Source organism: Vicia villosa, unplaced genomic scaffold (assembly GCF_029867415.1).
Source record: "Vicia villosa cultivar HV-30 ecotype Madison, WI unplaced genomic scaffold, Vvil1.0 ctg.001537F_1_1, whole genome shotgun sequence".
NCBI lineage: Eukaryota > Viridiplantae > Streptophyta > Magnoliopsida > Fabales > Fabaceae > Vicia > Vicia villosa.
The window spans coordinates 284,045-297,799 of record NW_026705657.1 but is presented as its reverse complement, the minus strand read 5'-3'; the positions used below and the strand labels follow the sequence as shown (position 1 = coordinate 297,799).

At 42.4% G+C, this 13,755-nt stretch overlaps 1 protein-coding gene across 1 annotated transcript; it reads right to left on the bottom strand.

Annotated features, from left to right (window-relative positions):
- Positions 1–8,282: 8,282 nt before the first annotated feature.
- On the bottom strand, positions 8,283–10,775 carry LOC131635725 (uncharacterized). The gene has a single exon (XM_058906370.1). The coding sequence runs from the start codon at positions 10,773–10,775 to the stop codon at positions 8,283–8,285; it is 2,493 nt and encodes an 830-aa protein (XP_058762353.1).
- Between the last annotated feature and the right edge of the window lie 2,980 nt (positions 10,776–13,755).

Here is a 13,755-nt window from a genome sequence, read left to right as displayed (position 1 = left end):
AGTCAGAGTTTGAAATCTTGAAAACATCTTCTCAATGTCTTCATCATCCTCCATCTTGAAGGCTTCATACTTCTGGATTAGTGCAAGAGCTTTGGTCTCCTTGACTTGAGCGTTTCCTTCATGAGTCATCTTCAAGGACTCATATATGTCATGGGTCGTTTCCATGTTAGATATCTTCTCATACTCAGCATGGGAGATAGCATTCAGCAAAACAGTCCTGCATTTGTGATGATTCTTGAAATCTTTCTTTTGATCATCAGTCATTTCACTTCTCGTGAGCCTTACACCAGTAGCTTTAACAGGATGTTTGTAACCATCCAACAGAAGATCCCATAGATCAGCATCCAGACCAAGAAAGTAACTTTCCAGTTTATCTTTCCAATATTCAAAGTTTTCACCATCGAATATTGGTGGTCTAGTATAACCATTGTTACCATTGTATTGCTCAGCAGAGCCAGATGTAGACGGAGTTGGATTTGATGGATCTTCACCAGCCATCTTTCACTGAAGCGTTTTTCTCTTCCTGAATCTTTTCTAAACACGGTTAAGTGCTTGCACCTTAGAACCGGCGCTCTGATGCCAATTGAAGGATAGAAAAACACTTAGAAAGGGGGGGTTTGAATAAGTGTAGTCTAAAAACTTGAACGATAAAAACAATATGCACAGTTATTTTTATCCTGGTTCGTTGTTAACTAAACTACTCCAGTCCACCCCCACGGAGTGATTTACCTCACCTGAGGATTTAATCCACTAATCGCAACAGATTACAATGGTTTTCCACTTAGTCCACGACTAAGTCTTCCAGAGTATCCTGATCACAACCTGATCACTCCAGGAACAAATGCTTAGACACAAGCTAAGACTTTCTTAGAGTATCCTGACCACCACGTGATCACTCTAATTACAACTGCTTAGACACAAGCTAAGACTTCCTAGAGTATCCTGATCAACACTTGATCACTCTAGTTACTTACAAATTAATGTAATCAAATAAGAGTTTTACAATGCTTCTTAAAAGCTATAATCACAACAGTGATATTTCTCTTAACGTTTAAGCTTAATCTCACTAATATATTAAAACAGCAATGTAGTGAGCTTTGATGAAGATGAAGTTTCTGAGCTTTGAATTGAACAGCATTTCAGCAAGTTAATATTCACAGAATTTGGTTCAGAGTTGTTCAGAATTGGTCAGAATTGGTAACCTTGCTTCTCATCAGAACTTCATATTTATAGGCGTTTGAGAAGATGACCGTTGAACACATTTAATGCTTTGCGTGTTCCGTACAGCTTTGTATTTAATGTTTCACGCTTTTGTCAACTACCTCGAGCCTTGTTCACGCTGTGTCTACTGACGTTGCCTTTAATAGCTTCCAATGTTCCTTTTGTCAGTCAGCGTAGCCTGCCACCTGTACTTTCTTCTGAACTGATGTTTGAATATAATATTTGAATATCATCAGAGTCAAATAGCTTGGTGCATAGCATCTTCTTGTCTTCTGACCTTGAAGTGCTTCTGAGCGTGATACCATGAGAACTTCAGTGCTTCTGCTTCTGACCTCAAGTTCTTCTGATGCTTCCATAGACCCATGTTCTGATTCTGCCTTGACCATCTTCTAATGTCTTGCCAGACCATGTTCTGATGTTGCATGCTGAACCTTCTGAGACAAAGCTTCTGAGCGCTGATTTGTGCATACTCTTTATATATTTCCTGAAATGGAAATTGCAATGTATTAGAGTACCACATTATCTCACACAAAATTCATATCCTTGTTATCATCAAAACTAAGAATATTGATCAGAACAAATCTTGTTCTAACAGATTGAATACCCCGAAAGTACCATCAAAATTTGCATTCTATGGTACAACAAAGAGTATTGAGTATTATCAAAGGATACCAGCCGAAGGTTGACCTTAACCAGATTGCTAACCTCAGTTAGACTTGAACAAAGAAGAAACCAGCCGAAGGGGAATCTTAACCAAATTGCTAACCTCAGTTAGACTTCAAAAAGAGACACAGCCGAAGGGTGACTCGATAAAGGATGAAACCAGACGAAGGGGAATCCGATCATAATTGCTAACCTCAGTTAGACTTTGAACAAAGAGACGTAGCCGAAGGACGACTCCAAAAGGAAGAAACCAGCCGAAGGGGAATCTTAACCAAATTGCTAACCTCAGTTAGACTTCAAAAAGAGACACACCCGAAGGGTGACTCGATAAAGCATGAAACCAGCCGAAGGGGAATCCGATCCTAATTTCTAACCTCAGTTAGACTTTGAACAAAGAGACGTAGCCGAAGGACGACTCCAAAAGGAAGAAACCAGCCGAAGGGGAATCTTACCAAATTGCTAACCTCAGTTAGACTTCAAAGAGAGACACAGCCGAAGGGTGACTTGATAAAGGATGAAACCAGCTGAAGGGGAATCCGATCCTAATTTTCTAACCTCAGTTAGACTTCAAAAAGAGACACGGTCAAAGGGTGACTCGATAAGGATGAAACCAGCCGAAGGGGAATCCGATCCTAATTTGCTAACCTCAGTTAGAGTTCATAAAGAGACACAGCCGAAGGGTGACTCTAGATATGAAAAGGTATGCCAATAATCATTGGACTTGACTGAAGAAGACTAGTAACGACTAAACTCTTATTGGGGATGTTGACGAACACTGAATTTGAAGGCATGCCAATAACCATTGGGCTTGACTGAAAGAAAGGCTAGTGACAACTAGAATCAATCAGGGGATGCCAGTAAACACTGGGCTTTCAAGAAGGCATTGGTGCTTGCGGAGCACGAGAATTACATGAATCCCTCAGGCCAACAGACGGGGTGTAACCCTTCAAGGGTGGCAATCATTCGAATTGCCACACACATAGTATGGATTTCAAATGATTGAAAAATGAGATGGGTTGGATGCCCACCCTCATTCGCACTCTATTGTGCACGCGGCATGCGGGAAAATAACCAAAACAAGACTAGCAAGAAGCAAGAGATATCCCTTGTGCAAAAGGCAGTAAGGGGACTCACAAAGAGTGAATAAAGAGAGGACTGGTGACGACCAAACTCTATTAGATGATGCCAGTAAACGCTGGACTTTGAAAGAGGTATTGTTACTTGGGGCATAAGAACTACATGGTTCTCTCAGGCCAAAAGGCGGGATGTAATTCTACAAGAGTGACAATCATTCGAATTGCCACACACAAAGTTAAGGTTATCCAAATGATTGAGCTCAGCAAATGGGAAATAACCGTAGAGACAATGATCTTGACGAAGAAAAACTTTGTATCCAGTCCACATTGGAGAGAGAAAGTGAGACTTCTTCTGGGGATATATCAATTTGTCTATGTAACATATGTGAACTTGGCTTATGCACTGATGCATGTTTGGATTTTCCATGGTATAGTGCTCCATATTTATGGAAATGCTATGCGTTTTTATATATGCAATGATTTCTATATGCAAGAGAGGATGGATGAACATCAGAGAACCTTTTGCCTAGAGAACTCTGTGGGGAATTCTTCTTGATGTCCTGACTTTTCCAGGCCACACCAGATGGTTCCTTGACCAACCCCAATATGTAACTCCTGCAGGGGGATGACTCGCACCAGAAGACTTGTAAGGAAGGAGGCATGATGGCATTTTTTAGAGACATTACCTTCATCATGTTTGGAAACTTGAAGATTGCACCTCCCCCTTTTGAACTTCCACATCTTTGTTGAAGGATAAGGGAATTTAATCAACACTGCGTAGAACTTGGGCCACGGATGAGAGCTCCAAAGAGAAATAAACTCTGGTATTCGGAGGAAAAGAAATCCTGGGGTTCCATCTCGAGGGAGATGCCTGGTTGACACTCCTTGAAGCGTAGGCACTGGCATCTGACTGTGCTGAATGATCGGAGATTCCTACAAAACAAATCAAACAAATATGCCCCAGGTATGATGGCTCGACCTCGTCCACCATCCCAAGTACTCAAAGTCTTAAGCAATTCTATCTGTTTTAGATCATGTTCCTTTTGTAGGACCTCAATGTTAGAAATGCAATGCTTACCAAAATAACTGGACGTTTTTGTAAACAAAACAGTAAAAGATAAAATGAGGTAGGAATTTTTTTGAGTGAAATATTTTTTCATTAATGAAAATTTGCCCAACATAGGCGAGTACATCAGGAAGTAGCCCCTTAAAGAGGTGGCTACCAAAAAAGAAAACAAATAGCATTTACAAACATGGCAACGTAAGAAAAAGATTCCGTTGGGTTCCAATCTTACTATGCCTTGTAGACCCTCGACGTTCCTTCTACTTTGCTTTCTGAAATGGATGAATGGATTGATCTTTACCCTTCTGAGTCCTCCAGTTGTGGTGACTAACTGTGCTCAAAGATCTAATGTGCGACGCAGTCATTCGCTTTTCGTCCCCCTTTTGCCTAGACTGCCCTTTCGGGTTTTCAATCCACCAGGACCCCTTTTTTGCCTAAGTCGCCCTTTCGGGTTTTCAACTTAGCGGGTGTACTTTATTTCTTTTTCATTCTTTTGCCTGATCTTTTCCTTTTCTTTTATTTTATTTTGATCAGGTTTATGCGAAGTATTTTTTAACTGCGTCGGCATTCACGGGAAGTGGGAAGTCTTCGCCATCCATAGTTGAGAGGATCATGGCGCCACCTGAGAAGACTTTCTTTACGACATAAGGCCCTTCGTAATTCGGAGTCCACTTGCCCCTAGGATCATTGTGAATAGGCAGGATCTTCTTGAGCACAAGGTCACCAACCTGAAAGTGTCGAGGACGAATCTTCTTGTCGAAGGCTTTCTTCATCTTCTTTTGATAGGCTTGCCCATGGCATATGGCCGCTAATCTCTTTTCATCAATGAGGTTCAGTTGATCAAATCTGGTCTGAACCCAATCAGCTTCACTGAGCTTCACATCTGTCAATACCCTTAATGAATGAATCTCGACCTCAACCGGAAGGATTGCTTCCATGCCATATACCAATGAGAAAGGAGTTGCCCCTGTGGAGGTGCGCACCAAGGTACGATAACCATGTAAAGCAAAAGGCAACATCTCATGCCAGTCTTTGTAGGTGACCACCATCTTTTGCACAGTCTTCTTGATATTCTTATTGGCCGCTTCAACTGCGCCATTCATCTTTGGCCTGTACGGGGAGGAGTTATGATGCGTAATCTTGAAGTTCTCGCATAATTCCTTCATCATCTTGTTATTGAGGTTGGATCCATTATCAGTGATAATTTTCTCAGGAACCCTATAACGACAGATTATATTGTGTTTGATGAAACGAGTCACCACTTGCTTGGAGACATTTGCATAAGAAGCAGCTTCAACTCACTTGGTGAAGTAATCAATGGCAACAAGAATGAAACGATGTCCATTGGAAGCGGTGGGCTTAATTTCTCCAATCATATCGATGCCCCACATAGCAAACTGCCAAGGAGACGTCAACACATTCAGAGGAACTAGAGGTACATGAACCCTATCTGCATACACCTGACATTTATAACATACCACCACATGGCTGAAACAATCATGCTCCATGGTCGACCAATAATAACCTACTCTCAATATTTTTCTAGCCATGGTGTGTCCACTTGCATGTGTACCAAAGGATCCTTCATGCACCTCTTGTATGATATTTGTTGCTTAGTGTCTATCCATGTATCTGAGCAACACAGAATCAAAATTCCTCTTGTACAACACACCTCCAGCAAGGAAGAACTTGGAAGATAATCTCTTCAGAGTTTTCCTATCCGTAAGGGAAGCACCCTCAGGATACTCTTGGGTCTCCAAAAATTTCTTAATGTCATAAAACCATGCTCATCAGGCACATTATCAACAACGCCACAGAACGCGGGCTCATCCAATCTTTTAATCACAGTTGAAGGTGCTTCATTGTCCCATTTAACTTTGAACATGGATGCTAAAGTGGCCAAAGCATCAGCCAAATGATTTTCCTCTCGAGGGATGTGATCAAAGGTGATCTCATCAAAATATTGAGCCAAATTCACAACATGTTCTCTATAAGGAATCAAGTTAGGGTGGCGTGTTTCCCATCTCCATTGATCTGACTAATCACCAGAGCAGAATCTCCGTAAACTGTGAGATTTTTAATCCTCATATCAATGGCAGCCTCAATACCATATATGCAAGCCTCATATTCAGCCACATTATTAGTACAATCAAAACAAATCCTGGCTGTGAATGGAATATGAAAACCTGTTGGAGAAGTAAGCACAACACCAATACCATTGCCCAATGCATTAGAAGCACCATCGAACACAAGCGTCCATCGCGCCCCTGGTTCTGGTCCTTCCTCTTGATCTTGACTATTAGAAGTCTCTGCCACACATATTATATCCTCATCAGGAAACTCAAAGTGCATAGTCTGGTAATCGTCCACAGGTTGATGCGCAAGATAGTCAGCAATCACACTACTTTTAATGGCCTTCTGTGTAGTGTATTGTATGTCATATTCTGTCAAGATCATTTGCCAATGGGCAATCCTTCCTGTCAATGCTGGTTTCTCAAATATATATTTGATCAGATCCATCTTTGAAATCAACAAAGTGGTGTGAGTCAACATATACTGTCTCAGTCGGCGAGCAGCCCATGCCAAAGCACAGCAAGTTTTCTCGAGTAGTGAGTATCTTGATTCACAATCGGTAAACTTTTTGCTAAGGTAATAGATTGCATGCTCTTTTCGACCAGACTCGTCATGCTGCCCCAACACACACCCCATTGAATTTTCGAGGACTGATAAATACATGATCAACGGTCTACCTTCCACTGGAGGCATAAGGATTGGAGGCTCTTGCAAATACTCTTTAACTTTATCAAATGCCCTTTGACAATTGTCATCCCACTTTATTGCCTGATTCTTTTCTCAATAGCTTGAAGATAGGTTCACACGTGGCGGTAAGGTGTGAGATGAATCTCGCAATGTAATTCAACCTTCCTAGGAACCCACGAACCTGTTTCTCAGTCCTCGGATCAGGCATCTCTTGTATAGCTTTTACCTTAGCAGGATCGACCTCAATACCCTTTTCACTTACGATGAAACCAAGCAACTTTCCTGATCTCACTCCGAAGGTACATTTATTGGGATTCAACCTCAACCTGAACTTTCTTAACCTCTCAAACAATTTCTTCAAGTGAACAAGATGCTCCTCCTCAGTATGGGACTTTGCAATCATGTCGTTCACATAGACCTCGATCTCCTTATGAATCATGACATGAAACAAAGTCACCATAGCTCTTTGATAGGTTGCCCCAGCATTCTTCAACCCAAATGGCATGACCTTGTAACAAAATGCGCCCCATGGTGTAATGAATGTTGTCTTTTCCATATCCTCGGGCGCCATCTTTATCTGATTGTACCCGGAAAAACCGTCCATGAAGGAGAAAACCGAGAACTGAGCAGTATTATCTACCAACACATCAATGTGAGGAAGCGGGAAATCGTCCTTCGGGCTCGCTCTATTCAGATCTCGATAGTCGACACACATTCGTACCTTCCCATCTTTCTTGGGCACAGGCACAATATTGGTGACCCATGGCGGATAAACCGGTACAGCGAGAAAACCTGCGTCAAACTGCTTCTGAACCTCTTCCTGGATTTTCTTGGACATGTCAGGGCGTGTTCTTCTGAGTTTCTGTTTGACAGGCGGAGAATATTCTTTAAGGGGTAACCTATGCACAACAATATCAGTATCTAATCCAGGCATATCTTTGTAAGACCAAGCGAAGATATCAGAATACTCCTTCAACATTCCAATCAACTTTTCTTTTACATCCTCTTTCAAAGAAGCCCCTATTTTAACCTCCCTTCTCATCTCTTCGGTGCCAAGATTCACCGTCTCAATAGGCTCTTAATGTGGCTCGATCACTTTCTCTTCTTGTTTCAATAATCTGGCCAACTCATCAGGGAGTTCACAATCTTCTTCATCCCCTTCTTCAGCGATGTAGATAGGATTGTTGAAGTCATAACGAGGCATAGCAAAATCATTATCAACAGAATCTGGAGGAGAAGTGGATCTGCATGAATTATGATTTATGCCTTATTTTAGAATGGAGGGATGATGATGAATAAGAAACGTTGCCATTTTTTTATTTAACAAACCTAAAAGTAAAAAAGAAAATGAAAGACATGGAACAAAAATGTTTGAATGCAAAAACGTCCTTTTATTAATGATTTTAACATTGAAAAACAACAAATGATGCCCTACATGTGTTCACTGTGTCTTGGGTAGAACACATGAATTATTGCATGATAAACAAAAACAAATAGTATTACTCTTGATCAAAAGCAATTGAGATGATGTCCTCGGATGACCAGTTGAGAAGCTTATGTCCTGGGGCACATGGTTTGATCCATCCCTCGATATCATAATCGCTATCCATATCATCATCAGCAGCACAAATATGATCCTTGCCAATGCCAGCACTAGAGAACTTGATCGGAACGAAAGTTCCGGGCTTCTTGGGGGCCTCATTAGATGAACTCTGACCCACTTGATAACCAATCCCACATTTATCCTGCTTGATCGGTAAATCCAAGACTCGGCCCCATCTTTCAGGATGACCAAACTCAACCACAGCTTTAGCTTCCTTTAGTGAAGACATGGGGGCCTCCAACTTCTTATTTTCAACATAGGGGATCTTGATAGTCTGGACAGCCTCAAAAGCTTGGCATGGTGTCTCGTGGACCTCTCCTTCCACCTCAATATACCTGAAAGACGCGAGATGACTTACTACGTGTTCTTCTTCCCCACATATGGTGACTATCTTTCCTTGAGTTGCGAACTTGAGTTTCTGATGCAATGTGGAAGTCACGGCCCCAGCAGCATGGATCCATGGACGTCCCAGGAGACAACTGTAAGACGCGTGGATATCCATCACAAAGAAAGTAATGGTGAAGAGCTGGGGACCTATCATTATTGGCAAGTCAACTTCCCCAAACACTGATCTCTTTGAGCCATCAAAATCTCTCACCGTTAGTTCACTCGGCCTTATCTCAACACCAGAATAATCTAGCCTCATCAAAGATGACTTCGGTAATACATTCAAAGAAGATCCAGTATCCACGAGAACACGTGATAACATAGTCCCTTTACACTCCACTGATATATGCAAAGCTCTATTGTGGTTTCTACCTTCGGAAGGCAAGTCTGCATCAGTGAATCCCAATCCATTACCAGCGTTGATGTTTGACACCACTCCTTCAAGTTGATTCACTGAGATTTCCGGAGGGACAAAGGCAGTACTTAGAAGTCTCAATAAAGCATTTCGATGTGTCTTCGAACACAGGAGCAACTGCAAAATCGAAATCTTTGATTGAGTTGGACTCAGTTGGTCAACCACTTTATACTCACTTTTCTTGATGATCTTTAGGAACTCTTCCATCTCTTTGGCCACAGTATCTTCAGAATTAGAGCTTTGCCCGTGATCCACTGTATCTTCTACCACTCTTTTCCCTTTTGCTTGAGCTAAAGCTTCTGCATTATCATCGCGAGTATTCTGGGGAGGATTGAAAATACGACCACTCCTTGTCATTCTTCCAATGACAACAACATTATCCACATCCTCTTTCTCAACCGGCGACTTGATCTCATACTTGGCCCCTTGGTAGAAAACTTTTGTCCCATAATTCCATGGGATTGCTCTTTCACTAGTATACGGGACGGGACCAGGCAATGTAATAACCAAAGGAGGTGCTCGGGCGGGAATTGGAATCTTGGCAGGAATATACGGAATGGATGCCACATTAACTTCATTTTCAACCATTTCAGGACGACGCACACGCTCAAACTGTAGATACCCACTATCTATCAACTGTTGAACCCCACTTTTCACCTTATCACAAACTGAGGAAATGGCCATGCAATCAGCACAGAATTCCCCACAACCAGAGTATAGATCCATCCTCAATAATTCCTTCTTCAATAATGGCAACAGAGAGCCCAATTCGATCACATCCTTGACCAAGCGAGCATCTTCAACAACCTCAATGGCATTTGCAGCATGAGCTCCATGGGGAGGCATAGGATTCTGAACAACATTAGGTCCTTGAGTAGGAGTAAACTCGATGGCTTTAGAGTCGATAAGATCCTGGACCTTATGTTTCAATACTTTACAATTTTTAATATTATGTCCAGGTGACCCAGAGTGGAACTCACATCTTGCGTTGGCATCCCAACTAGCAGGCAACTTAGCAGGAATGGCCAGAGTCCTCAATTGGACCAACTTCAAATCGAGGAGATACGGCAATACTTGTGCATACATCATCGGGATCGGGTCAAAAACCCTTTCTGGCATTTTCGGTCGTTGTTGATACTGACGTGGCGGATACCGTTGTTGTTGATATTGCTGAAAAGGTGCATTTGGTATAGTTACAGCGGCTACTTGTTGATGAGCATAGCCCTTACCTTGACCATAGTAAGCAGCACTTGTTTCGCCCTCCCTTTTCTTAGCAAATCCATTGTATGGCTTCTTTCCACCAGCCCCAGAGGAGGAACTAGCAGCACTTGTATTCTGTATTCTTCCAACCTTAATCCCACTTTCAATACGTTCACCGATCATAACCAAATCGGCGAAGCTCGAAGATGCAGAGCAGGCGGAGTAATATTGGCCCTCCAAAGTGTTAGTGAACATGTCCATCATCTCTCTTTCCAGCATAGGCGGTTGGACTCTAGCCGCCAACTCGCGCCATTTCTGCGCATACTCCTTAAAAGACTCATTATTTTTCTGGGCTAGATTTTGTAACTGAGTACGATTTGGTGCCATGTCGATATTATACTAATATTTCTTTATGAAGGCCTCGACTAAGTCCCTCCAACTTCGGATGTTAGCCCTCTCCAATCTCATATACCATTCCAAGGATGCCCCAGTCAGGCTATCTCGGAAGAAATGCATCAACAATCCTTCGTCCTCAGAGTACACATGCATTTTGCGATAGTAAGCTCGGACATGTGTCTTAGGACAAGTATTCCCCTTGTATTTCTCAAAATCAGGTACCTTAAACTTCGGTGGCACACGGACGCCAGGAACTAAACCCAAGTCACTGATATCCATCCCCAGTCCTTGGCCTTCCATGGCCCTCATCCTTTCCTCCAGACCTCTAAACATCCTTCCAGCATCATGTGGAAGTCCCCATTCACTTTCAGGAAACAAATCCTCGTATCGGTCCTCTTCCAACACAGGGATAGCAGCGGTCCTTCTGATTTGTTGTGTAGGTTGTCCTTCAGGAGTAGGTTGAGGAGGCCCATGAGGATTACCTTGATTGGCAGCAGGAGGAATTACACCAGGTCTTCCGTTTACAGGTTCACCATTGACACGGATATCAACAGAATTTCTTTGCGGGGGGTCCGCAACAACCTGAGCAACTGTGTCCATTCAGATTTTGAGCTCTTCTTGGCGATCAGCCATGCCTTGCATGACCTCCATGAACTGGGCCATATGAGAAGTAACCTGAGCTCTCATCTGGATAAGATCATCCCTTAATTGATCCATTTGCAGTGATTGATTAGCCCTTATGTTGTAGCGATGTGTAGGTGGAGGTGCAATTGCTGAAAGAGAAAACCTGATCAGTCAAATAAGAACACCATCTGATGTACCTGTTTGTGCATGATGTGTATAAGGTGCATGTGTGCATATGATGTGAGGTTCCATTTCCAGAGTATCCAAAATTGTTAGTATTAATCAAGAATGTTTAACAATGTGACAAAGGATAAGCATCAAGAGAAACAAGGGAACTAGTTCTTTTTCATTCATAACAAAAATTTAAACTCGGGCAAAGCCATACATCAACAAGATACAAGGGAAATAAAAGACCCCATCCAACAAGTCTGGTGGTGGTCGAGACATACAGACTCAAACATCAATCCATCTGAATATAAAATAGAGGCCCTCCTTGTCTGAAGTGTTCATCACTCCACTTCTTGGTTTCGTTGAACAGTTTCTTGGTTACCTCTCGATCTCTTCCTTTGAGGAGACTCTGAATTACCACATCCTTTCGAAATAACTGGCTATCTAACTTCTCACAGTGGGCTACCAGGGTATCACATCCTTTGCAGTCAGGGAGGGAATCTTTCTCAGACGTACTTCCCATTTCTGCTATCTGGTTTCTGAGTTTCGCATTCTCTTCTATTACACGAGAGGTGCGGAGGTGGCTACCCTTAAGTTGAATCTCAACCGCCATCCTTTGGGTAGTTTCTTCTTCTAAGTCTCTTTTTCAGACTCTTCACTTCAGCTCTAGCCTCCTTTTCTATCTTGAGTTTATAAGCCTTCAAGTCTTCTCTATACTCTCGCTTGAGTTTCTCTTCTGCCTCTTTTATTGCCTTTTTTATGATCTTTTGGTGATCCTCGACAACAACAGTAGTAGCTCTTTCACCCTTTTCAGTTCTGGTTCTCTTTTAAACTCTAGAAGATCCCCCTTTCAGCATCCCGGCTTCGTGTATCAACTCAACCCTTCTCTTATCCACAGGATAATGTCTTAGTTGTGTGTCTGGCCTCTTTTCACGCAACTGGGTGTTTTCCATATCCGTTTGGGTGTAATTCTCAGCAGGCACAGTGGCAGTTAGAACCTTAGGTGGTTGCTCGTACAATGGGTTAACCTTCGGGAAGGGCAATAGGAGGTTCTTAACTCTATCTTTGACCCAATCTGTATAGGCTTGTTTGGCAACGGCATTCTTCTCACCTAGAGAAGTCTGGTCATCTATATGGATGCTATTCCAGGCACTTCTTACTTTTTCCAAACCCTCTGGATCAGTTCCCTTCTCAAAGCAAACGGATTCGAATATCTTTTTGTCCAAAGGCTTGTCTTTAAGCACAAATCCCAACTGGCGTAACGCGAGCCTCGGGTTATAATTGATAACACCTTTCGTTTCTATGAGGGAACGTTGTCAAAACTGCCACAACTAGTTATAACTTCCTCTATGTCCATTCCGATGTGACACCAGACGATGTCGTTTGCAGTAAGCCCCATGATCCTTTGAGGCCATTTCTGTGAGTCTCTTGTGGTGACAAACGCTCCGCTTTTAGGCAAATGTGAAGAAAACCATTCGTATAGTAGTGGTAAACAACCCCCAACTGACCCTTTCTTCCCATACCTAGAATGGACGGCATAATAAGTGTCGGCCAACAGAGTGGGCACAGGATTTTGATCCATAAGAGACAGATAGCACTAAGATCGACAAAGTTCGGAATATTCGGGAACAACACTAATCCATAGATCATGACGACAAGGAGAGCATTGAATTCTTTCCATTTTTCCTCAACAGCAAGGGCTTCAGCCTTCTTCATCAGAAATCTTACATAGAATCCATGAGTTCCACCATTAGGCTTCCAGTTATCCGTAACATCTTTCATGCTCAAATAAAGAGCACCAGCAATGCGATCCATTTTTGGCTTATCAGGTACGCATACAAAAGGGATTTTGCGTTGAACCTTAATCTTGAGAATGTCAGCATACTCTTCAAGGGTGGGAGCCAGTTGGTAGTCTTGAAAGGTGAAGCAGCGCAACTCAGAATCATAGAACTGAAGAAGAGTATAGAGACCCCACTCATCAATACGAGTAGTCAACATAAGCAGAATGTGGCCATAAGTCTTTCTGAACTCATCCAGATTGTGGCCAGTAACTAGGGCGCTCAATTGAACCAAAGGTGTTGCATCCTCACGGAAGAAACTGCAAGTGAAGGTACGCTTCGTAGCCTCTTTGTTGACGGTCACACTGTTAGACATTCTTGATGAGAAGTGTTGACTTTGG

What these genes read in the sequence shown, in the direction of transcription:
- LOC131635725 (XM_058906370.1), bottom strand. Translation starts at nt 10,775, where the DNA reads ATGGCACCAAATCGTACTCAGTTACAAAATCTAGCCCAGAAAAATAAT.